Source organism: Ctenopharyngodon idella, chromosome 14 (assembly GCF_019924925.1).
Source record: "Ctenopharyngodon idella isolate HZGC_01 chromosome 14, HZGC01, whole genome shotgun sequence".
Classification (NCBI taxonomy): Eukaryota; Metazoa; Chordata; class Actinopteri; order Cypriniformes; family Xenocyprididae; genus Ctenopharyngodon; species Ctenopharyngodon idella.
This window is the reverse complement of record NC_067233.1, coordinates 20,289,747-20,316,599: the sequence shown is the minus strand read 5'-3', so window position 1 is coordinate 20,316,599 and position 26,853 is coordinate 20,289,747. Positions and strand designations below refer to the sequence as shown.

General features: G+C 43.2%; 1 protein-coding gene and 1 long non-coding RNA gene across 5 annotated transcripts in view; one reads left to right on the top strand and one right to left on the bottom strand.

Moving 5' to 3' along the window:
- LOC127494694 (uncharacterized) overlaps positions 1 to 26,853 on the top strand; it is a 447,433-nt gene that overhangs the window by 276,784 nt on the left and 143,796 nt on the right. The gene's annotated exons all lie outside the window — the stretch shown is intronic.
- The window catches only part of psd2 (pleckstrin and Sec7 domain containing 2), a 104,173-nt gene that overhangs the window by 10,530 nt on the left and 66,790 nt on the right, over positions 1 to 26,853 (bottom strand). For all 4 annotated transcript variants that reach the window (XM_051860748.1, XM_051860747.1, XM_051860749.1 and 1 more), the window contains 4 exons: positions 14,486 to 14,556; positions 10,626 to 10,783; positions 10,315 to 10,459; positions 763 to 906 (listed from right to left, as the gene is read on the bottom strand). In XM_051860748.1, coding sequence (XP_051716708.1) covers positions 763 to 906; positions 10,315 to 10,459; positions 10,626 to 10,783; positions 14,486 to 14,556 — 518 coding nt within the window. The remainder of the gene's footprint in view (positions 1 to 762; positions 907 to 10,314; positions 10,460 to 10,625; positions 10,784 to 14,485; positions 14,557 to 26,853) is intronic.

The following is a 26,853-nucleotide window of genomic DNA, read 5'->3' as shown; positions in this document are numbered from 1 at the left end:
TACTGTAACAAGCGCTTCTCTTCCACGTGCGCGGACACGCTTGGTACTGATGGAAAAGGGAATTTCTAGGCACTTTGTGGAAAGTCAATTCATAGTCGAGTGGTAGAGCGTTGACCAACAATGCCAGTGAAACAGATTCAAATCCCAAACAAATAGGCCTACTTCTGTTTTTTTGTTTTGTTATGTTTTTTTGGGGGGTGGGAGGGTGGGGGGTTGGTTTAATGAGGTTTAATGGTGGGGGTGCAGGACAATATAAAAATGTAAATCGCTGCTCTTTCATATGGAGATTGTCGGATAGCCTAGTTGAAGAGTGTTTTAACTTATAGAGCGGGCAAAGGCAAAGTTCCTTTCAGGATAAATGTCTCGATGTGTCCAAAGGTATCAAGTTAAAATGTTTAATCCATGGTTCAATCCAAGAGTTTCAACTGGTTTTGTAGGTTTTTGGAGTGTCTGAGCAGTGTGTTATGATTGTCAACAACTGACATTATTACTTGAACTGCTGAGGAACGCATCAATGAGCGCATTCTGGTTGAGTACCATCTGTATTTTAATCAATAAAAAAAAAGTTTTTAATCAATAAAAAACCCATTCATTTGATAACTAAAACAAAGGTTAAAAAGTATGTACATAACATAAATTTGACTGCAAAATGTTCTTCTCTATTAGCCTAGTACATCAGCTAAAGCATTAATGTAATATCTAAAAGGACAAACAGAAGCATTTGCATGAGCTCTGAGACAGATGACTTAGTATTGGTCTGACCTCATAGGTTAAATAGTGCTCTTTGATTCGATACTCTTCTGATTCTTTGCTCTTGGGTGTCAGATCCGGAGGGCTTCTCTTGTGTTCCTCCAACTCCAGAGAGATCTGCTTCAGTTTGTTCTCATGGGACTTCAGTTGCTCCTCCTGCATAAATCATAACAACCGTCATGTGTATACTGTACACTGCCTATTTTTTATTTTTTTTTAAGTAATACATAAAACAGTCAACAATAGGCCTATACAATGACATACATTTCATTATTATTGCATTAGTATACTATGGCCTAGGGCTGGACGGTATGACGATATATATCATGGCTACGGTATAAAATGTCTAGAGATTTTGCTATATCGAGTATATTGCGGTATGTAAATATATACACGTAGCACAGCACAACTGACACTTTAAAGTGATGAAATGCATAAATGAGACAAAGTGCTGGACTTGCTTGATAAAAATAGTACACTGGTACACTTCCAAGGTATGCGGACGAAAGCTGCCTCTCTCAGAAGGCGATCGTGAATTTGGGAGGTGCTTGATGATAATAATAGTTATTGAGGACAATAAGCTGTGAAAAAGTTCTCACGCTGACTGAGTCTAAACTACACACAGCTAAAGCATATCTCAGCATGTGATCACAATTCACTTCTCTTTCACGTCTTATTGCTCTTGAAAGCTCAAATACACACATTTATGTCCAAATTCCCATTGTGCGGGGTATTCATGTAAACACAGTCGATTTTGTCTCAAGTGAGAGTAAATAGTTGGGTGTAAACCGAATGTTTGTCAGTATAATGGACAACTGCATCGTGATGTGCGACAACATACACTTTGAAGGTGGAGGGAGACAGTCTTCGCTCCAACCCTTCTTGCAGGAAGGAAAGCACTGACCTAACCAAGCAAGATCGGGGGTCCTCTCGGTGAGAAGAACACCACTCAATGAACAGGTTCCACTTCAATGCATAGAGGTGCCTCGTAGAAGGAGCTCTAGCAGAAGTGATGGTGTCTACGACTGACTGGGGTAGATCACCTAGAACCTCCACGAGGTCCGGACGCGGGTGCCATAGGGTGACCCGTCTCTGAGTCAGAAGGTTCTTTCTCAGAGGAATGGGCCAAGGAGGTGCTGTCGCAAGCAGCATCAGATCTGGGAACCAGGTTCGGTTGGGCCAATAGGGTGCAACTAGCAGGACCTGCTCCTCGTCCTCCCTGACTTTGCACAACAGTTGCGCAAGCAGGCTCACTGGGGAAAACACATATTTGCGAAGGTCCCGGGGCCAGCTGTGTGCCAGTGCGTCCGTGCCGAGAGTGCCCTCGGTCAGGGAGTAGAACAACTGGCCAAATTCTGGCTGTGTCCGGGAAGGCAAACAGATTTATCTGTGCAGCCCCAAAACACTGCCAAATCAGCTGGACCGCCTGGGGATGGAGCCTCCATTCTCCCGGAAGTGGAGGCTGCCGTGAGAGCTCGTCAGCTGCACGGTTGAGCACGTCTGGGATGTGAATGGCATGAAGTGACCTCAGATGCTTCTGACTCCATAAGAAGAGATGGCGGGCGAGTTGTGACATGCGCGGGAGCATAGACTGCCCTGGGGTTAGATGTACACAACGGTCGCAGTGTTGTCCGTACGGACCAGTACATGCTTGCCTAGTAGCAGCTGTTTGAAGCGGCCCAGCACAAGACATACTGCTAGCAACTCGAAGCAATTGATATGCCACTGCAGTTGGGGCCCCGTCAACAGACCTGAGACTACATGCCCATTGTACATGGGTTCCCAACCGGTGGTGGAAGCATCTGTGGGGACCACAGCATGCCTGGACACCTGTTCCAGGGGAACACCAGCCCGCAGGAAAGAGGGGTCTGACCACGGTGTGAGGGTACGACGGCAGCTTGGTGTGATGGGCACACGGAGCGTGCTGCGTTGCCATGCCCATCTCGGGATTCGGCCGTGAAGCCAGTGCTGAAGCGGCCTCATATGAAGCAATCCAAACAATGTGACTGCGGCTGTGGATGCTATATACCCCAGAAGCCTCTGAAATAATTTTAGTGGGGCTGCTGTCCTGCTCTTGAGCAAACTCAGGCAGTTCAACACTGACTGGATGCATTTCTCGGTGAGGCACGCTGTCTGACGGGCTGAGTCCAATTCCATCCCGAGAAAAGAGATCCTCTGCATGGGGGTGAGTTTGCTCTTTTCCCAGTTGACCCGAAGACCCAACTGGCTGAGGTGAGCTAACACCAGATCCCTGTGTTTGCATAGCTGCAAGGGACCGATTCAGGACTCACAGATCCAAAATTGGCCGTAGCCCACTGCCTTTCTTGGGTACAATGAAGTAGGGGCTGTAAAACCCTGACTTCATATCGGCTGGAGGGTCCGGCTCTATTGCGTCCTTCGCCTGTAGGACTGCAATCTACACCCAGAGAACAGGGGCATCGCTCGCAGGGACACGAGTGAAGTGAATGCCTCTGAAAACTGGGGGATGCCGGGCGAACTGAATCGCATAGCCAAGTCTGATTGTGCGGATGAGTCAGCGGGACGGGCTGGGAAGCGTTACCTAAGCTCTCAGACTCCGAGCCAGCGTAACCCTTGGCCGCCCCGCCATCCAGGGTGGTGAAGGTGGAAGAGGGACCAGATCGACTTCTGACAGAAAAAGGTGTCTTCCATGATCTGGTCACCTCCTCATGCACTTCCGGAAAGAATGGTACCGGAGCGGGGCGCTGAGAACAAGCGTGAGCCACCCCGAGAAACCAATCGTTCAACCGAGAAGGTTCAGGACATGGTGGAGAATTTCAGGCGAGCACAACCTGCTGGTTGCTCCTGAGAGGGACCAGCGTGATCTTCTGGAAGCACCACTGGCTGCAATGTGCTGGAGGGATTAGTGGCGGGAAAGCCCTAACCGTGATCCTCAGGTCACCCTGCCTACATGCCGAAGTGCCGCCCTCCTGGAGTCCGCCAAAGAAAACAGCAAAACGGGGCACAGGGGAGGGGACTCCGCCTTGAGAACCAAGGTACGAGAGTCTCGAACGTAACGCTGTGATAGTCATGTTTCCGCAGTGGACACAAACTATCCACAAAAGCTGACTCAGCATGCTGAATGCCCAGGCATGTGATACAGCGAATGTGACCAAAGGCGACAGCGGTTTCTTGCCGCTGTCGCCTTTGGCTTGCTTAGTTGGGGACACTTGACATTTGACTTGACATTTGATATTCAACAGTGCTTTGATCTGCCTGCATTGACACTATTCTTTTAAGAGCTGCTGTGCAGCCAAATAATGTACCAGTTATCAATGTAAAGCTGCTTTGACACAATCTACATTGTAAAAAGCGCTATATAAATAAAGGTGACTTGACTTGACTTGACCATCAGCTGGGGCCAGGGAATGACCGCATCCAGTAAGGCACGGATGGAATGACATATTTAAAAAGACAGTGTCACAACCGCAATGCTCTTTTAGAAGGAGGAAAACTCACTCTTTGTCTGGTGCTGAAGCACACGATCGTAGGTTCACACTGGTCACCTACAATCAGCACACACAGAGAACCGGCCCAAATCGCAAAAATTGTCCGGTCAAAACACAACAGACTTGCTGTGAAAATAGCAGTTGAGAGCTCTGTTAAAGGCTTGCGGCTGCCGCTGTAGCATGCTGTCACACCAACACCGATGACAGAAGAAGAAGCTTTCTGCAAAAGGCTTGTTTCATCACATTGATGAGATCTCAGCAGGGAACGAATGACTACTTTTAAATTTGCTTTGAGCACCTGACATCAAAGCAAATTTAAAAGTGCTGGCTAATGCTAATCGTAAATACTCTAAGATTATTATTCACGTAGGCACTAATGATGTTCGACTTCGCCAATCGGAGATCACTAAAATTAACATTAAAGAGGTGTGTGAACTCGCAAGTACAATGTCAGGAGAAGTAATTTGCTCTGGCCCCCTTCCTGTTCGTCGGAGTGATGAGATTATCATCACTCAATGGCTGGCTGTCTAAGTGGTGTCCGCAAAATAATATAGGTTTCATAGACAATAGGAAAAGTTTTTGGGGCAGACCTGACCTGTTGAAAAGAGATGGTATTCATCCCTCCCGGGATGGTGCTGCTCTTCTCTCTAGTAATATGGCACATAGTCTTAGAACTGAAACATGACAAACTGGGGCCCAAGTCAGGAAGCAGACAGACTGCCTAAACCGACCGTATGCTAGCTGCCTCACGTTACAGAAGTCAGAAAATTCAGATAACTCCCAACACATAGAAACTCTTACACCTAGATATTTTCAAATAGAGACTGTGTCTGTACCCCGAATTAGTAAAAACAAAAAACTTACAAACTCATTTAATGGTAAAAATTTAATTGATGTTCAACAAATAAAAAATAGAGATAATAATGCTAAACAAATGATAAAACTCGGGTTGTTAAATATTAGATCCCTTTCTTCAAAATCACTTATTGTTAATGATATTATCAAAGATAATAATCTAGATGTGCTGTGTTTGACAGAAACTTGGCTAAAACCGGACGATTACATTAAGTCAAGGCGGCTAAACTGCCTCCATGCCATAAATATGGTAGAACCATCACTTCTACCACTAAAGATCGCTTTATAAATAATCTTCCTGATCAGTTTCATCGCCTTAGCATACCAGAAAGCTTAGAAGACCTCGATGTTGTAACAGAAACTATTGCCTCTGTCTTTTCCAGCACATTAGACTCAGTTGCTCCTTTGCGCTTAAAAAAGATTAAGGAAATTAATCCAATGCCATGGTACAACGAGCACACTCGGGCCCTAAAGTTAGCAGCCAGAAAAATGGAGCGCAGCTGGAAGAAAACAAAACTAGAAGTATTTCGCATTTCGTGGAGAGAGAGAATGATTGAGTACAGAAAGGCCTTAAAAACTGCTAGATCTGCCTATTTTTCAAAGCTTTTAGAAGAAAATAAACACAACCCTAGGTATTTATTTGATACAGTGGCTAAATTAACAAGAAATAAAGCTTCAACATCTGATGTTTCCAAAGAGCACAGCAGTAATGACTTTATGAACTTCTTTACTTGCAAGATTGATGATATTAGAGAAAAAATTATAACCATGCAACCGTCTATTACAGTATCGCGTCAGATAGTGCATTGTAGTGTCTCTGAGGAAAAATTCAGTTCATTTACTGCTTTAGGAGAGGAAGAATTGTCTAAACTTGTTAAATCATCAAAATCAACAACATGTATGTTAGACCCTATACCGACTAAGCTATTGAAAGAAATGCTTCCAGAGGTTATAGATCCTCTTCTTAATATCGTCAATTCATCTTTATCACTAGGATACGTACCGAAAACTTTTAAGCTGGCTATTATTAAACCTCTTATTAAAAAAACACAACTTGATCCTAGAGAATTAGTCAATTACAGGCCGATCTCAAATCTCACTTTTCTGTCAAAAATACTAGAAAAGGTAGTATCATCACAACTATGTTCCTTTTTAGAAAGAAATTGTATCTGTGAGGATTTCCAGTCAGGATTTAGACCGTACCATAGTACTGAGACTGCTCTCATTAGAGTTACTAATGATTTGCTCTTATCATCAGATCGTGGTTGTATCTCTCTATTAGTGTTACTGGATCTTAGTGCTGCATTTGACACTATTGATCACAATATTCTTTTAAATAGACTCGAAAATTATGTTGGCATTAGTGGAATTGCATTGTCATGGTTCAAATCATACTTATCTGACCGTTATCAGTCTGTAGTAGTAAACGAAGAGATGTTATATCGATCACAAGTTCAATATGCAGTACCGCAAGGCTCAGTACTAGGACCGTTGCTGTTCACTCTGTACATGCTACCCTTGGGAGATATCATTAGGAAGCATGGCGTTAGTTTTCACTGTTATGCTGATGATACTCAGCTCTATATTTCTTCGCGCCCTGACGAAACTTACCAATTCACAAAATTAACAGAATGCATAGCTGATATAAAAAATTGGATGACCAGTAATTTCCTACTACTAAATTCAGAAAAAACAGAGATTCTAATTTTTGGACCAAAAACTTCTTCACGTAATAACCTAGAATACTGTCTAACACTTGATGGCTGCTCTGTTAAGTCTTCGTCGTCTCTTAGGAACCTGGGTGTGCTCTTTGATACCAATCTTTGATTTGAAGACCATGTTACTAGCATCTGTAAAATCGCATTCTTCCATCTTAAAAATATATCTAAACTACGACATATGCTCTCAATGAAAAATGCAGAACAGTTAGTTCATGCGTTCATGACCTCAAGGCTAGATTACTGTAACGCTCTACTGGGTGGTTGTTCTGCTCGCCTGATAAATAAACTACAGCTCGTACAAAATGCAGCAGCTAGAGTTCTTACTAGAACTAGGAAGTATGACCATATTAGCCCAGTTCATTGGCTTCCTGTTAAACATCGTATAGATTTTAAAATCTTGCTAATTACTTACAAAGCACTAAATGGTTTAGCTCCCCAGTACCTGAGCGAGCTCCTAATTCATTATAGTCCTTCACGTCTATTGCGATCTCAGAATTCAGGCCAGCTGATAATACCTAGAATATCAAAATCAACCGCAGGCGGTAGATCCTTCTTCTATTTGGCACCTAAACTCTGGAACAATCTTCCTAGCATTGTTCGGGAAGCAGACACACTCTGTCAGTTTAAATCTAGACTAAAAATGCATTTCTTTAACCTGGCATGCACATAACACATTACCAATTTATATTTTCAAATCTGTTAAAGGATTATTAGGCTGCATAAATTAGGTCAGCCGGAACTGGGAACACTTCCTATAACACCTGATGTACTCGTTACATCAGAAGAAGAATGGCATCTACGCTAATATTAGTCTTTCTGGTTATCCCGAGGTTCACCGTAGTCAACCGGATCCAGGCCGTATCCAGGTGAGACCAAGGACCTGCGCCTTGACACGACCACAACGCAGCCCTGAAGTATCAGCAGAGATTGAGTCAACTAGATCATCCACTCTGAGGGCCTCATCGACACGACAGCCACGACACAGTTCCTCAACAGCCGTGATGAATACAATCCTCAATTGGATGGAACTGGAATAAATACTTTGAATGTTGCGATCCTGTCGGACTTATGATAGCTACCTGAATCGTAACAAAGCACTGTTGGCCAGAGGAGAACTGGCCCCCCGACTAAGCCTGGTTTCTCCCAAGGTTTTTTTTCTCCATTTAAACACCTATTTGCCACTTGTCTGCCACCTGATGGAGTTTGGGTTCCTTGCCGCTGTCGTCTTTGGCTTGCTTAGTTGGGGACACTTGACATTTGACTTGACATTTGATATTCAACAGTGCTTTGATCTGCCTGCATTGACACTATTCTTTTAAGAGCTGCTGTGCAGCCAAATAATGTACCAGTTATCAATGTAAAGCTGCTTTGACACAATCTACATTGTAAAAAGCGCTATATAAATAAAGGTAAAGGTGACTACTCGGCTCTGAAGCGAAAGGGAGTGCGAGTGCACCCGCTTCCGCATTTATACCCGCTCCGCGGGGCAGTTTTTTTCTGTATTTTTGATCAAATAAATGCAGGCTTCATGAGCATGAGACTTCTTTCAAAAACATTAAAAATAGTAATATGTGTCAAATCTTTGACCAGTACTGTAATTTAAAATATAATAGGCCTATACAAAATTTTCTTCACATGATGTGCAATAATATGTGCATGCATAAGATCACAAAAACCATGTTTTCTGTTAAGAGTGGACATTATATCAACGTTAATACAATAGCTGATATGATCCTGTTATCAGCATGCTCACAGAGGGTTTTTTTTTTTTATCTTACAGATTTATCTCACAGATTTGAGAATCATAGTGACCAGATATTGGCACACATTGGACTGCATGAATATGATATTGAGATCACTGACTGGAACAGTGCAGTGCAGAAACACCAAATGCCAGGTATGTGATGTTCAAATATATCTTTGAACAGGATTTATTTCCAGGTATAACTGTGTACTCAAAATGTGTCTTTGACTCTCATTTATATAGTTAACTATATTTTAAATGGACTTTTTTTTTTTTTTTTCAAAAACCACGCATATACGTAATTCTCTCAAAAATACAAACATGTACATACTTGTTGCTCACATATTATTGTAGCCTAGTTTCTGCTGAATACAGTGTAATGAGACTTTTCTCATTAATATGTTTATAAACAACTGAAAAAGCACAAATATCAGGGCATGTCAAAACTACTCCAGGACCCCAAATCAGCCTCAGACCCCAGAGGGTTTATCTATGAAACATCAAACTATGCCTATTTGTTTTAGAAGGGTGTTTACAGTCTTGCATTTGATGTAGGAGTAACATACAGCAGCAGCAATACCTAAAGTTATCCAGCAGCAACAAGCCATTTACGTTAGATTACTGCAACTAAGCACAGCGGACATGAGAAAATGTTCATGAGAAAATGTATAGCCATTTAACCGGGGCTCACCTTATTTGCTCAACTTCCAACAACATTTTTCCAAAGCAGATGTTTCATTTACCTATGTGTGTTTCAGGCTGTGTTTAGCTGAACACGTGTTAGAGTTGTGCTCATTAATCATTCCGTTGTCCGGTGACTTCTACATTTACAATAGGAGTATAGAGGGGTTTGACAGTGATGATTATCAAATGATGCTAAACTATTTGCTCAGGTGGTTGTGGGGGGTTTCTTTTCTCATCTCTATTAGCCTGCAACGTGTTACCATTTGTTAAAGCCACACATAATGCGCATTGTAATTGGATATGTTTGAGCATTTTGGCTCAGGCACACATAGTCATATTGTTCACTAGAGCTAAGCCATTTGGTGTGGTATCCTAGGCACACATAGTCTAATAGGCCACTAGAGCCAAGTCTTATGGCCCAAACTACTTAGTTTAGTGGCACACATACACTGGTATTTAGGCACATATGTAGCTAACATCACATTGGCAAGTCACTAGGGACACCCCTTAAAAAAGGGGGTACACTAGTACACATAGGCCTACACTGCAAAATGCTTCATGTGTCTTGTATGCACCTCATGGCAGCCCACATGTCTAATGGCTAGATTTGCTTAGGGGAATAATGCGTAGGCAATAATGCCTATGGCTATTCGGAGCAGCAGCAGTACATGTTTTGACGGTAGATCTACTAGGGGGTGAGGGCTGAATGGTCATCTTGCCTCCTGCGTGATGGGGGATTTTCTGATGTACAGTACACTTGGCTTTTATTAGGGGGTAATTTATGTACGCTATATTGTACAGCAGCAGCATGTCTTGCTTGCTCACAGCAGCGTGTTGTGTATGTATTGGCAGTAGTAAGTCCCATCAATGAGTAAATAAAAAATAAACAAAACTGCTTCCAGTACATCTTTCAAACTGGAAAGAGAAGGTCAATTTGGCCCCACTGCATCATGGGATACAGTATTCAAGCAATATGTTAACACTAATGTTAAATACATAGCTCAATTATTTATTAATAATCAAATTACTAAATTATTCCACTACATAATAAAGTTCATTAGTCTGTAGTTTGTTTACAGTTGTATTTGTGCACCTGGTTGAGTCTAGTGGTGGATGATGGCAGCAGCGGTCTGCAGAATTTCTTCATGGAGCCGATGGCGGCAGGAAAAGCGGGAGCCGAGAAAAGAGCCGCAACTAGATTAATCCTGAAAATCCATGACATCATCTCCTCTTCACTCCTACACACATGCATTTAAATGGAAAGTCAAACAAGTAAATTGAAACAAAGAATAAAAGCAATCTGACAAATGCCCATGCTAGTACACTGTGACAGTGTTAACTAACAAACTGCAGTAAAAGCAACAAAAAAGACTCTCAGAGCAGTTAAAGAAGTGTGATGTTTACGGGGCCTGCAGTAGGAAGACCCTCCAGTCAGAAGTCTTGAGTTTGAGGACGTTCTGTCTCTTGCTGTAGTCACAGGCCCTAGTAGCAAGAGCATGGTGAACCCGTACTGCATTCTTCAGGTCCACCTCTGACAGGTCTTTATCAGGCTTATACTCATCCTGGCCATATGGAGGAGACAGAGAATAGAATGAGTGAAAGCAAAAATGAAAATAAATGAGAGAGAGAGACAATGGTTGTGTTCCAAAACCATACTGAGGTGCAATTTTAATGCATCACAAACATAGTTCCAAAAGGAAGCATGGATTAGATAATTATGCTGCATTAAAAGAAAACTTCTTTTGGCCAAATTGTATATAGCATGTATCTATCACAGTGAAAGCAATTCCATAATGCATTGCAGCATCTGCCACGAAAAAACAAACAAAACAAACATCTGTGGCAGTGGACAAAGTGAGCAAAATGTAAATAAAATACATTTATTACATTCAATTCTGAGAAGTACTTAAAATAAAACAATATTTGTGCATACTGTCTATCGTGTCTACTTAAAGGGTTAGTTCACCCAAAAATGAAAATTCTGTCATTAATTACTCACCCTCATGTCGCTCCAAACCCGTAACACTTTCGTTCATCTTTGGAACACAAATTAGCCAGATAGCTCACAGATTTCATCAAAAATATCTTAAAGGGGACCTATAATGCCCCTTTAACAAGATGTAATATAAGTCTCTCGGTGTCGCCAGAGTGTGTTCAAACCGGAGTCAGACACTGATGGAGAGAATGCAACTGGATATTTCTGAATGTTTAGTGGATAAATTTATGTAGTTGCTGTGGAGTTAATTTAACTCATCGACTAGCATGTGCTGTCATGTTAATCTTTTGTGCAAATCCAGTGTTGAATTGACCCTCTTTGTGAAGCAGCCCGGCGTAAAATGATGGCATGGCAACAACACTCTACTACAACAACACTTCCTCTTCTCTAAAGCAGCCCAACATGGCCTCGCCCCCATTGTTGCATGTTCTCGGGGGCAGGGTTTATGTAAATTTTAGGGTTAGTGATGTCACTAACCTGGGAGGAAGCTCATTGTAGTCCCTTTGCATAAGAAAATATGTCCCTTTGCATTGAACTTTCCCTTAAGCAAAGAAAATATATTTTGCGATATATGAATGATCAATATATTAAATGATTTAACAGTATATTTGAAAATATACAGAATAATATATTGTGTTAATATATTACAATATATTGAATAATACATAAGGAATTGCTGCTTTTCATATATTGAAAATATATGTGACAATATATTTATTAATATATCATAATGTATGTCATTTTATATTCAGTAATACACTTCATAATATATAGATGTACAAGTGATCAGATATGGTACTGCATGTATAATATATTGCAGATATATTTACTCATGCAGTAACATAAATATAGAGAAATATATAATGTAATATATTTCTTATATTTTATAATTATTTACTTTATAAATGTTTCATATTTCAAGCTAGTTGACAATAGCACAAGTACACCTGCATGTACTAAAGTATTTATAGCGATGGGACGGTTGATACCGGGGCTCCAATGCTCCGACGCAGTTTTCAAAGCACTATTTTATCACACACTGTACCGATGCTTGTATCGAAATGACAATACCACGTGATTGGTGACGTTTGAAGCTTCGAACGTCATGCAGTATCGGAAAGTCGGGACAGCTGGCTTGAAAAAATTGGCGCTTCGCGACCACCTGATGCATAAAAGGAAAATGCATTTAATCATGTTTTATTGCTGGGGTCTCAAAGACCACAAACAGAACATAAGGGTAAAATAGCTAGTCAAAACTATTTTTTTCAACTACTCGCGTCAATTATGATCACATCCTTGTCTAGGCCTATTTTATATTGTTGATTAATATGTGAATCCGTTGACCAGGCTACACATGACACGAGTTGTGTGTCATTGTCACAAATTAATTTAGATGAGATTAGATCAGATTAGATAGAACTGTATTGATCCAAGACAAGAGTGATTCTCTTGTATGTCACAATTTGTTTGGTCACATGCTTTTTCAAACCATAGATGTGCTCTGCGATGATTTGTTAGATAGGGTAGAGAAAACAAGTCTGACCACCAGGTGTCGCTAATACGCACTGTATTAAAAGCTTCGAGTAATGAACCGTTTTTCAGCACAATTTGATGAAAGCCTCAAACGCTTCAGAAAGCCTCGGTTTCCCTTCACTACGTATTTAGAAAAAAGACTATCACTGTGCTGAAGAGCATCTTAATGGTGTTTGGCCAATCGTCAGCCTAACCATAGGCTCTACTCTTCAGCACAATGGTAACCCCAAAAACTCAGAAAACCAGAAACCATTTTAAATTCCAAAATAATAGAACATTAAACACTAACAGATCTCCCCCTATATTAATATTGAACAAAACACATGAAATAACACTTAATTTTAACATTTACTCTCCTTTAACATTTAGAAGCAAAGCATGCTGGGAACTAGAAATCTGCTGTAACCCATTCCGTGAACGTGTGAATATATGTTTGTACAATACATTCACATTTATATGGGAACATGTATGTGCAATATATGTACACAATAAAGGATAAAACTTCATGAATATCACATGTAATGCTATTTTTGTCTTCATTTCTAAATATTTTATATATATCAATATATAGCCATACATGGTCAATGTAAATATTGCAGTACATAGAAAAATATAAGTACTAGTTTCCTATACATGGAAATGTATTATGTAATATATTACATTATATTTTGCAGTGTATTCCCATATATTTTTGTTCTGTAAGTGTTGAGCTTCGTAACTTTGCAGATGTTGTTTATGCTCTAACAGCAACATTACATACTAACTAAAGTTAAAAAAGTGAAATCATAATCAACCACCACTTTAATTTGTGTTCCGAAGATGAACGAAGGTTTGTTATCTTAACAGTATGCTAATGTCAAACTCCACTGAAATCAATTGTAAGTAGAGTTTCTTGTGTGCTTCTTGTGAGGAGCCCTATTTGTGTAGAATTGCTGTATATGTATATGTTTTGATCTGCCTGCATTGACACCATTATATGTGAACTGAACTGAGCTGGATGATGACATCACTGTTTACTCTAGTGCTGATATAGATAAATTAACTAAATTAATAACTATTGATTCTTACAATGGAATGAATCATTACTGAATTTACTTAAGATGGATAATGACACCATTTTCTTTAAGAGCTGCTGTGCAGCCAAAAATTATATACCAGTTATCACTGTAAAGCTGCTTTGACACAATCTGCATTGTAAAAACCGCTATATAAATAAAGGTGACTTGACTTGTAGAGCATTTCAAATCAGTTGAGGTTCGAATTCAGTTAGCATGTTGCCTTAGAAGAAAGCTGCCTATCTAGACAGCACACAGCAAGGCAGTTCTTTATGTTCAGAATGGAATACTAGCGTGCCACTTTTAGCATACTGTATGCTATGATGTGTATTGCCTTTTATATTTTAAAAAGCAGCATGTGATAGAGTGTTCAGTATGTAACATTTCAAACTTCATTGTTGTCACATGACCTCACTAAGTTACATAATTCACTGATTAATCCAGTTATAATACTGGAAATGTAATCATTATTTGCCATTTTAAATCTAATTTTATGTGAAAATGTCTTAACTCTTCTGAGCCTGATATATCAAAAAGGGAAACTGTAATAAGCATAGTATGCTCTGGTTGCACATTTTGACAAATGTAGTTGGTTATCATTGTATGCAGTATAATACACACACTGCAGAGTATAGTATGACTATGTTGCAGTGTTTGTGTGGGAAGTAGATTTAAATTACTTTCTGCAGGTAGAGAATCATCCCCTTCAGCACGGCATAAAACTTCTTCCAGCCTCTGCGTCCTCTTGGGGCTGCAGAGAGACAGAATAAAAGAGAAAATGTGTGAGAGAGACACAGAATAAAGACACACTTCACTAATGAGCTCTGTTGTTGTTTGCTGCAACACAAGTCGAAAAAAGAAAATCTGTAAACCAACTTCACCACTCAAAACTGAACTTCATCTCTCTTTATTGTCTGTAAGATACAACCTAATTGTTTTAATTAAAGCAGCTGCATTATTAAACAGAAGGAAATCTTGGTGGGTCCTAAATAATGCTGATTTATTGCCTTCCTTGACATTAGCTCTGTTCCAAAACTTAGTGAGCTGCTTTGCTACATAGCCTACATAGGCAGCTACCTACTAAGACAACATGCTAACCATTATGGAATCTCTTGAGTGACTTATTTGGAAAACAATGCTCGGCACAGGAGATTTGGCTTGTTTTCAATAGAGTTTAATGTTAGCATTGTGTGTGTGTGTGTGTGTGTGTGTGTGTGTGTGTGTGTATGTATGTATGTATGTATGCATGAAATACTGTATACATTTAGTATACATTAGTGCTTTCAAGCGCTTAAAAATATTAACTAGATTAATCACGTTTTCTGTGATTAATTGTGATTAATCGCAATTAACACTCAGAGGTTGGATGGTCGCGCCGGCGAAACCACCTTGCTTTTTTTCTTATCAGTGTGAAAGAGACTCAAAATACTCCGTCAATTTTGGACATACAATTAAGAGTTATACACTATTTTAATCTGTGAAATATCTTCTTTTATTTGTGTACACTCAGAGTAAAAACAAAATGTTGTGGTTTTTGCAAAATAAAGAAAACTAACATGATGCGTGAGCTGCAGTCTCTCTCTGAACAAAGTCCATTCTGATAGTTCTCAGAAAATGAACTGTAACTTAGTGAATACTAATCACACAAAAGTAAGACATATGTCTAAATAAATGTTGAAATGTCAGGTTTTAAATCATTTAAGTCAAATCAGAACAAATATTCACTGTTTATGTAATCTGTATGAAAAAAGAGAAATGTTAGTCATTCATGAGTCAGCTCATTATCCACTAATTCGGTCACGCCCACGGAGCGCGCGCACTATTCAGACGCAAATTCTACATGCAACAGAGAGTGAACCAGAGATCGTATAATAGAAGGGAGACAAGAGGGTCTGTATCTCTTACCATTGGAGAAAGCGTAACGGCTAACTTAATCACATGTGGCAACTCTCAGCCTATCATGTAATGGCAGTGACATCAGTCGCAACATTCCCTAGTCTGCCTTCTCTTGAAAAAATACATTTTTATCAAGCTAAAATCTACATATAGTTCCCAAAGAAAGTATTGTTTAGTGTAAAACATGCTGAAGATTAGCAAACAGGCTGTCCATTAATTAAATAATTTGCCATTTCCCCACAAAAGCTGTTTAATCAGCATAGTGAAGCCTCTCATCCATTGACATCCATTCAAAAAACGGCCTCTGGTCTCCTTCTCTGCGCACCGCCGGGGGCGGGGCGTTAGCATTAGCCATTACGTTTTTTTGGCTAAACGTTGCAGTCTTGCCTTCCAATGGCTTTGGAGTGAACGCCCGCAACACATCAGCTCGGAAAAACGCATCAAGCTTAGTCAGTTTCATGTACTTTTCATCGTTTTGAGATGCGGTGAGGAACAATTTTAAAAGGATTTGCCTCAGAGGATGAGCATGGCTGGTTTCAATTCAATTTCGAGGATCAACTAAATCAAGCCGATGATTGTGAATGGTAAGTTTTTTGAAATTCTTTTAAAATTTAAAGTTCTTTATTCTAATTGCGATATAGTGTCTGTGAATACTAAACTGCAAAAAGACTGTTTAAATATGAATCCTGCAAGTTTTGTGTCTCAGGGTGAATTAATGGGGCAGATCGATGCTTGGTTTTGTTTACTACACATAACTTACATTAGTAAATTGCCATGCCTATTCCCAAACTATATTGCTATACTGAGATGAGTGAAATCGACTGAAATACGTAATAAATACTGAAAAAACAAAATGTGTTAGCAATGTATTAAACTGCACATTAAAGGATTATTCCACTTTCAAATAAAAATTTCCTGATAATTTATCATTGAATTTATTATGTATGTCCTACACCTTCCCTATTCAACTTACAGAATGAAAGCTGCGCCAGTTCCATTTTTTCCATAAGTTGAATAAATTATCAGGACATTTTTATTTGAAAGTGAACTAATTCTTTAACATTTAGGCTCTATAATATAACCAATATAATATATTAAATGCCATAGAGGTAATATGAATGTTTAGATGCTTTGCATCACAGAAACACATTATATTTTAAAGTTTATTAAAGAAAGAAAACCATTATTTTAAATTGTAATAATATTTCACAGTATTGCTTTTTTTTTTTTCTGTATTTTTGATCAAATAAATGCAGGCTTGATGAGCATGAGACTTCTTTCAAAAATATTATAAATAGTAATGCGTTCAATCTTTTGACTGGTACTGTAATTTAAAACATAGGCCTATACAAAATTTTCTTCACATGATACTACGTGCATGCATGAGATCACAAACGTAAATAGCTGATATGATCCTTTTATCAGCATGATCACAGAGGATTTTTTCTTTTATCTCACAGATTTGAGACCATAGTGACCAGATATTGGTCCACACTGGACATTCTGAATGAATATAATGGTGAGATCACTGACTGGAAGCAGGAAAGGTTTTTTTTTTTTTTTTTTCTCCAGGGCAAAGAAACACCAAACACCTTGGAATGCCAGATAAATGATGTTCACTTATATCTTTAAACAGGATTTATTTCCAGGTAAAACTGTATACTCAAAATGTGTCCTCATTTATTCAAAATGTGTCTCATATATATTGTTAACTATATTCTAAATAAACTACAAAAGAAAAAAAAAAGAAAAAAAAAAACACCTTTGTACTTTGATTATTTAGTTTCCTGTCACATAGCCTACTTGACTGAAAGGGCTCATTATGCGGGTCTTTTTCTTTTCAGGTGTGAATCACAGCATTATTCAGGATTATTCACACCTCCACGCATACTGTCTTTCTTGACAAAAAGTGTCTTACAAAATTTAAATCAATATATTGTTTTATACGAATGAGTAGGCAGGATAATTTTTACATCATTTTGAAGAAAAAACTCTAGTCTACAACCTCCAATACCCAGAAGTCTTCTGAACACATATTTAGTATTTGTTTTGTGGCCGTATTTCAGTGACTTAAGTTTTTTGTTTTTTCAATAACCATCCATAAATGTTATTCCCTCAAAAATACAAACATGTACATACATGTTGCTCACATATTATGGTAGCCTAGTTCGTGCTGAATACAGTATAACAACACTTTTGCCATTAATATGTTTATGAACAACTGAAAAAAGCACAAATATCAGGGCATGTCAAAACTTCTCCAGGTCCCCAAAAATCCTCAGACCCCAGAGGGTTAAAAACACAAGTTTTTAATATATTTTATAATGTAATAATTTCACAGTTAATCTCCAAATTAATGTAGAAACAACATAAAGACAGTATATTTTAAATACTTGTTTAATGGCATCTTTTTATGAATGAAGGCCAGTATCACTGATACTAATACAGCTACTGATGTCTTGATGAAATTGATTTTTTCCCTCAATTTTAAACATAAATTATAGCCATTCAACATTACAGTGTAATTGAAAGCTATCAATTTTTTAAAGATTTATTAGGCTTCAAAAAATATAACATTTAATTTAAGTGAACTTAAAACAATCCGCACATAAACCCATAATAAATGTCATATTTACCTGTGCCCTTCCTACCTGTCTAACAGATAGGAAATATACAGAAATTGAATAAAGTTATCAAACAGCCTGCACTGCATAAGTTATAGCATAAATTAAATACAGATCGTCTCGGTTACGTATGTAAGGAGGGAACAGAGACGTACGTCAGTAGTGACCGACGAATTGGGATATCGCTAGAGAGCCCTATCAGCTTCGAGTGAACTACAACAGGCCAATGGAGTTGGCGTGCGATATTTGCATAATGCGCACCGCCCCCGCCAGGTGGTATAAATAGGGGAGCAGATGCCATCGCACTCTGTTTTTCGCTGAGGAGACAACCTAGTCCGCACTACAGCGAGGGTACAGAAACTGTGGTGACGAGACGTACGTCTCCGTTCCCTCCTTCAGGGAACGAGGGTTACATACGTAACCGAGACGTTCCCTTTCAGTTGGTCACGTTCGACGTACGTCAGTAGTGACCGACGAATTGGGATCCCAAATAAAGCGCCACAGTTATGAACCCCTTCTAGTGCCCAGCACAAGCTCTAGCCACCCGGCGCACCAGTGGGACGGGGAAGGGGGCGAGCTTACGCCGAGAGAGTCTACTGCTGTTCCGACATACCACTAAGTAAACTAGACTACACTGGGGAAGCGAACCCATAGGGGACGCTGCGGCGACCACTACTCACCCATAGGGGAGGAATTTACGTGGAGAGTACTCATATGGACTGTCCGTGGGCAGTACGCATATGGAGTCCCTGGGAGGGCTCCACCTGGGTAGGGGGAGACTCATCTGACAGGTGACAGCAGAGCTGGCTCTGCTAAGGGAAAGACACAGGCTCACCGTGGGGAGTTGACCGTGGAGATACACGGGAAGATACCGGTTCTACACGAAGGCTATAGAATCTAGCGAACGTGTTAGGTGTTGCCCAGCCTGCAGCTCTACAGATATCTGTCAGCGAGGCGCTGTGCGCCAGCGCCCAGGAAAAGGCCACTCCTCTGGTGGAGTGGGCTCTCAACCCGAGCGGGCAAGGCACGCCCTGGGATTCATACGCCAGGGCGATGGCATCCACTATCCAGTGGGCCATCCTCTGCTTGGAGACAGCCTTTCCCTTCTGCTGGCCTCCGTAACAGACAAAGAGCTGATCTGAGGTCCTGAAGCTTCGCGTTCTGTCCACGTTCAGGCGCAGAGCGCGGACGGGACAGAGCAAAGCTAGGGCTGGGTCTGCCTCCTCCGAAGGCAGCGCTTGCAGGTTCACTACCTGATCTCTGAAGGGAGTGGTAGGAACCTTGGGCACATATCCAGGCCGGGGTCTCAGGATGACGTGAGAGTCACCGGGCCTGAATTCCAGGCACGATTCGTCAACCGAAAATGCGTGCAGGTCCCCTACCCTCTTGAGCGAGGCCAATGCAACCAGGAGGACAGTCTTTAGGGACAGTACTTTTAACTCAGCTGATTGCAAAGGCTCAAAGGGATGACCCCGGAGAGATGTAAGAACCAGAGTAAGATCCCAAGAAGGTACAGAGGGAGGGCGAGGAGGATTTAGTCTCCTCACCCCCTTCAGGAACCTGACGATCAGATCGTGCTTCCCTAGCGATTTACCATCAACTGCATAGTGATGTGCGGCGATAGCGGCAACATACACCTTGAGGGTGGAGGGAGACAGCCTTCACTTCAGGCCCTCTTGCAGAAAGGAAAGCACGGATCTGACCGAACATGATCGGGGGTCCTCTCGGTGAAAGGAGCACCATTCGATGAACAGGTTCCACTTCAACGCATAGAGGTTCCTCGTAGAAGGAGCTCTAGTGGAAGTGATAGTGTCTGCGACCGCTTGCGGGAGATCACTCAGAACCTCCGCGTCCCGTCCAGGGACCACACATGGAGTTTCCACAGGTCGGGACGCGGGTGCCAGAGGGTGCCCCGTCTCTGAGTCAGGAGGTCCTTCCTCAGAGGAATGGGCCAGGGAGGTGCTGTCGCAAGGAGCGTGAGGTCCGAGAACCAGGTCCGAGTGGGCCAGTATGGAGCCACTAACAAGACCTGCTCCTTGTCCTGCCTGACTCTGCCCAGGAGCTGTGCGAGAAGGCTCACTGGGGGAAACGCATAATTGCGTAGGCCCCGGGGCCAGCTGAATGCCAGGGCATCCGTGCCGAGCGTGCCGCCGATCAGGGAATAGAACCACTGGCAGTGGGCAGTCTCCGGGGAGGCGAACAGATCTATCTGTGCCTCGCCGAAGCGCTGCCAGATCAGCTGGACCACCTGGGGATGGAGTCTCCATTCGCCCGGAAGCGGAGGCTGCCGTGAGAGCTTGTCGGCTGCACGGTTGAGCACGCCTGGGACATGAATGGCACGAAGCGACCTCAGATGCTTCTGACTCCATAACAAGAGATGGCGGGCGAGTTGCGACATATGGCGGGAGCGTAGACCACCCTGATGGTTGATGTACGCAACAGCTGCAGTGCTGTCCGAGCGGACCAGTACGTGCTTGTCTGACAACAGCTCCTGGAAGCGGCCCAGTGCAAGACGTACTGCAACTGAAGGCAATTGATATGCCACTGCAGTTGAGGCCCCGTCCACAGACCCGACGCTGCATGCCCGTTGTACGTGGCCCCCCACCCCGTGGCAGAGGCATCTGTGTGGACCACAGCATGCCTGGACACTTGTTCGTGGGGGAACTCCAGCCCGCAGGAACGAAGGGTCCGACCACTTGGTGAGGGTGCGACAGCAGTTCGGTGTCACGGGGACACGGAACGTACCGCGCTGCCACGCCCATCTCGGGACCCAGCCATGGAGCCAGTGTTGAAGCGGCCTCATATGAAGCAATCAGAGCGCCGTGACTGCGGCTGAGGATGCTATATGCCCCAGGAGCCTCTGAAAGAGTTTCAGTGGGGCCGCTGTCCTGCGCTTGAGCGTACTCAGGCAGTTCAACACTGACTGGACGTGCTCCTCGGTGAGGCGCGCTGTCCGGGCGACCGAATCCAGTTCCATACCGAGATAAGAGATCCTCTGCCCGGGGGAGAGTTTGCTCTTGTCCCAGTTGACCCGAAGACCAGCTGAGGTGAGCTAACACCATGTCCCTGTGTTCGCACAACTGCTCCTGCGAGCTGGCCAGGATGAGCCAGTCGTCGAGGTAGTTGAGGACGCGAACGCCCTGTTCCTTGAGCGGAACAATGGCCGCCTCCGCAACCTTCGTAAAGACGCGGGGTGACAGGGCCAGCCCGAAGGGTAGGACTTTGTACTGATATGCCCGACCCTCGAACGCAAACCGTAGAAGGGGTCTGTGACGAGGCAGAATCGAGACATGAAAGTACGCGTCCTTCAGGTCGATCGCTGCAAACCAATCCTGGGGACGGATGCATCCGAAAATGCGCTTCTGCATAAGCATCTTGAACGGCAGCCTGTGAAGGGACCGATTCAGGACATGCAAATCCAGGATTGGCCGCAGCCCACCGCCCTTCTTGGATACAATGAAGTAGGGGCTGGAGAACCCTGACTCCATATTGGCTGGAGGGACAGGCTCGACTGCATCCTTCGCCAGGAGGACAGCAAATTCCGCCCGGAGAACAGGTGCATTGTCCAGGGACACACACGAGTGTAATGGACACCCCTGAACACCGCGGGACGCCGGGCAAACCGGACCTGAATCGCATAGCCGAGTCTGATGGTACGAATGAGCCAGCAGGACGGGCTGGAAAGCGCTAGCCAGGCTTCCAGACACCGAGCCTGCGGGACCAAATGCACCACAGACGTACCGGGCATGGGGCAGCGAGGTAGAGTGCTGAGACCCGACTCGGACGGCATAGCGGCCTGTAGTGGGGTCAGACTCTGCAAGGTGGCAGTGTGAATGGGAGACGGCCTCGACCAACGCACTGGGACCTGCTGGCGAAGTGAGAGGGGGCTGAGAGTGGTGAGGCGGGGCCTCGCGCACTGCCAGCCGCGCCCTCTTGGGACCTGGAGGGTTAGAAAACAGTTCTACTTCGTGGGTACCGCTTGACTCCGGAGAGCCAGCGGCGGAACAAACCAAAATTCTCCACCCGGTCCTCCTCTGGGGAGGGAGCGATGCGGGCATTGTCTCCCGAAGAACTGTTTACCTCAGCTCCAGGTCACCCGTTTCTCCAGGACCGCTTCTCACTAGCCAACTGGTTTGGCTGCGGGCTGAGCGGGCTGGATTTTAGGCCAGCTTGTGAGATGAGACCATCGAGAAAGCGTACTTAGATGATGACACACCTGTAACGACTGAGACAAATCAGACACAATTATTTGTTATAGGTAACCAATAATTGTTTAAAGCACTCTGGGGCCTGTCCCCCATCCCCCGAGAAGTTCTCAGTTACAAGTTTTATTGCGCTAAAGAATGTGGTTGCCACATGAAAGAGCGGAGAAGAGACACAGAAACGTGCATCTTTCCTGCATTTTCCCCACAGAACACAGACTTTCCTGCATTAATTTATAGACAGACCGTTCTATAAATGAACATGCACATCCCTAGGAAATGGTATCCATTATTGCTGTTGCTGTATTGCACTCATTGTATTCGCATGTTTTATGATACATTTAAGGTAACTTCAATTATGCCATGTTTAGTGTCTATGGGTTCGTATCGAGAAGATTTAAATGCTTGTGTATGCGGTATGTCCATACCTGTGCAACACATCAGTATTACAAGAATCTTTAATAGTTCTTCTTCAAAACTCAGCCAGTAAATCTTGCTCGATCATAAAAGCCCTGACAGGAGGCATGTTATCGCCCGGAAATACAACATCTTCATTGGTCCGGTCAACAACTAAGAGGTGTGACTTTGACCAGAGGTTAAAAGCCAGTGAACAATGCCACTCCCTCTCTTTCCTTGCTTCCTGGACGACTGAAGAGACCCCCTTCTTGCTGCAGGCCTGTAGGCCTCGGCCTACAACCCAGCCATGTGCTCATCTATAAGTTTTCATAGTACTTCATCTAACGCAGAAGATACTGGCAACAACTTCAGACCGAACCATCAAGATTACAACCCAGCCGGCAGATCCGATGCTCCTCAGCCTAAAGGCATCTTGCAAGTATCGTACATTTGAACACTAAACAGCGATTTAGCATTGATTTGTAAAACTTACCTTTGTCAGCAAAGGTGTTTTATTACTGAGGAAACTGATGATTCTTTTCCAGATTGTCTATGACTTTTTCCTATAGCTCTATCAACAGTATCACTTCCGGTTCAACTCTCATTATCATATCATTGCTCATTCTTACCAATGTATGTGTGTGTGTGACCTTCGTGTATGTTATGTGTCTGTTAGTTTAGTTATGTGTTTGTGAGTTAGTTAATAAAGATTGTGCACAATACATGTTTGGTTCTGACTCCGTCTGCTAATAAATTGCCTCTTAAGTGATTTAGATCCTAACTACATGCTCTGAGTAGTACTGTACAATAAGAATGTTGTTTTCCCATAACCTGGAAATGAACATTTCTTAGAATTAATAAACAATCAACACTGAGTGTTCACTGGACAAACAGGTTAATTGATTGTAATATTAATGTAGCTACATCCAGTTAATCTGATTAACTGATTTACATATTCATAATTAATCATAATTAATAATCATAATGAGTTATGAATAATTATTAATATTTCCCCCTTTGAGTTAATTCGCTACACACCTCTGCAAGGCTAGCCAGGGGTGTTTCCGGACCACCATGGTGGACATTGTCTGGCCAGGGGCCTGCGCTATGACTTACATCATGCGTAGCTCAACCCCGACTCAGAACTACCCATATGCAATGACTGCTTTGGCCTTCCACAGACTTGCCGGGGGCCAAGACCCATGCAGGGCAGAGGTTGTGTGCCCGTAGCACTGCCACCCCACCACAGAGGGTAGTGAGAGAGAAAACATTTAATGCAGATTATGACCCTTTTGGCGTTCCATATTTGGCACCAAAAAAGGCTTCCAAACTGCCAAGTTTTTCATGCACGTCCGGGCTAAAGACAGGGGGCGGGGCAAGGCGAGTACACGTCGCACCACGCCCCCAGGGGCCCGGGAAAGCATGGTCGTTCACTCTGAATCTGATTCAGCATGAGCACATCACAACCGTGGGACGCTCAACATCATCTTCATGTCCAGAGCCCAACAACCCTCTCTCCAATGTAGCAGTCGACATCTGATCCTCTGCTGGAGCCCTGACTAAGACGCTAGGTCCCCCATGAGAAGGACCAGCAATCCACCCAGAAGCTACCAGCCATGTGGGACAGTGAACGTGGCCGTCTAATTGAACAACACATGGCGCTGAGCGCCGACGTGGCCATGTTGTTACCAAACATAAACCACCCACGAACACAGTCACAACATGTTTGCGATGCATTAGAGGAGTGGGGGGCCCACGGAGATTGGCTCGGCGGGTATTGCCCCACTGTGATCCTCTGGTCACCCTGGCTTATTCACCAAAAGTAGTACTTTTCTGATTCAGAAAGAGAAACTAGATCGGGGAATAGGTGAGGGGACTGCACCTCATTTGAGGCACTCGAGTCTCGACCACGCATCTAGAGTGCCGAACAACGCACTGGGTTGCCATGGCAACGCGCGCTGTCAGCTGGCAGCTCGACGGCACACGGCGCGCTGAGCGCTCAAGCCCTTACGAGAAAGGCAAGATGAACAACGCGCCAACGTGGGCATGCTCTCTTTTTTTTTGTTTTACAAGAGAATATGAACCACCCACACAGTCTCAGCACGCTAAGCAGACATGAGAGAAAGTGATTGTGGCCGTCAGTGAGGATAGGAAACGACCGCCTCCAGAGATGCACAGACAGAATGACGTCTTGAAAAAGACGCAGTGTCTGTCTGTGAAGCTCTTTTAGAAGCTCTTGTTCTTTGTGCCGAAGCACACAGGGAACAGCCGCGATGTGACTGCAGGTACACTTTTTCACTTCCTGATTCACAGACACAGAGGAACCAGCCCAAATCGCAAACCAAACGGGGCAAATAATCCTGTGAAAACAGCAGTTGAGAGCTGTATAACAGCTCGAGAAGTTCACTCTGGGAAAGCTTGCGGCCTCGCTGTAAGGTGCCATAAAGCCAGCACTGTAGAACAAAAGCTCTTCAAAGGCTTATGTGCCATAAGATGTTTGCCAATCAACCCTTGTGTAAGGAGTGGATTCCAGAAAGACACATAAGACCAAGAGGGAGGTGGAGAGGAGACGGAACAGGGGGAGGGATGGAGGGCCTGTCCCATATGATGGGAGAAGTACTGGAGACTGAGGCAGATTGGAAAGCCAGGGCGGAGCAGGCTGAGCAGGCAGTCGAGGTGATGCGGCACAGGCTAAAAAGGCGGCTGAGACAGCGTAGGCTGAACAGACAACCAGGGCGGTGCTGATGGGACTGAAGATCCCTATGGCATAGCAGAAGACCACCACAGCAGCATAGATGGGTCTGAAGACCTCCACAGCGGACCAGAAGACCACCACAACAGCGTAGACTTGTCTGAAGGCGTCCACGGCGGACCAGAAGACCACCACGACAGCGTAGATGGGTCTGAAGACCTCCACGGCAGACCAGAAGTCCACCACAGCAGCGTAGATGGGACAGAAGACCCCCACGGTGAAGTAGAAGACCACCACAGCTTTGCAGAAAGGGCTGGAGACCACCACTGTGGATCTGGCGAGGCTGGCAGAACTACAACCGAGAGCTCAGACAGGTTAGTGATGGCCCCAGAGGCCAAACGGAGACAGGTGGGGGATTCAAAATCTGCCTCCTTGGCCAAAGCAGGGCTGGCAGGGAGTTGAAGAGTGATATCTGTGGTCCTGTAGACAGATTTAAGGGCGCAGGCCTTAGAATGCCAGCTGCTCTTGCCGAGATCAGCTGTGGGTTCACCAAGTTGAAGATCAGCCTCTGATGGCCTTGAAATGCCTGGATGTCTTCAAATACGACATTCATGACAACCGGGAACACTGGTGTGGCGTCCATGATGGCTGAAGACACTGCCGTGGTGGCCATGACGGCTGGAGACACTGGCGTGGCGGCCATGATGCCTGGAGACACTGACGTGGCGGCCATGAAGGCCGGAAACTCTGGCGTGGCAGCCATGACGGCCGGAGACTCTGGAGTGGCAGCCATGACGGCTGGAGACTCTGGAGTGGCAGCCATGATGGCTAGAGACAGCAGTAATATACTGTATAAATATATATATATTGGGGCAGTCAGGCTATTAAAATTTTTAATCTACATGATGTGGCAATTAATTAATCTAATTAATCGCAAATTAATCACACATCAAATTTGGCTGAGAAATTACCCCAAAGGATTATTTGAAGTCATTATTGTGTATTTCATTTGATTCAACATAGAATTTATTACACAAACTTATAGACCATGAGGTTGAGTAAATGATGACTGAATTTTCATTTTTGGGTGAACTATATTTTTTTATTTTATTAATATGGAAATATGATATTTTTTAAAATGAAATTATACTCTAAATAAAAAACAAAAACAGCCAGTAGGTGGCGGTAAATGTCTAGTTCATTCCATTCGTTCAAACAACTGATTCATTCAGGAGTGA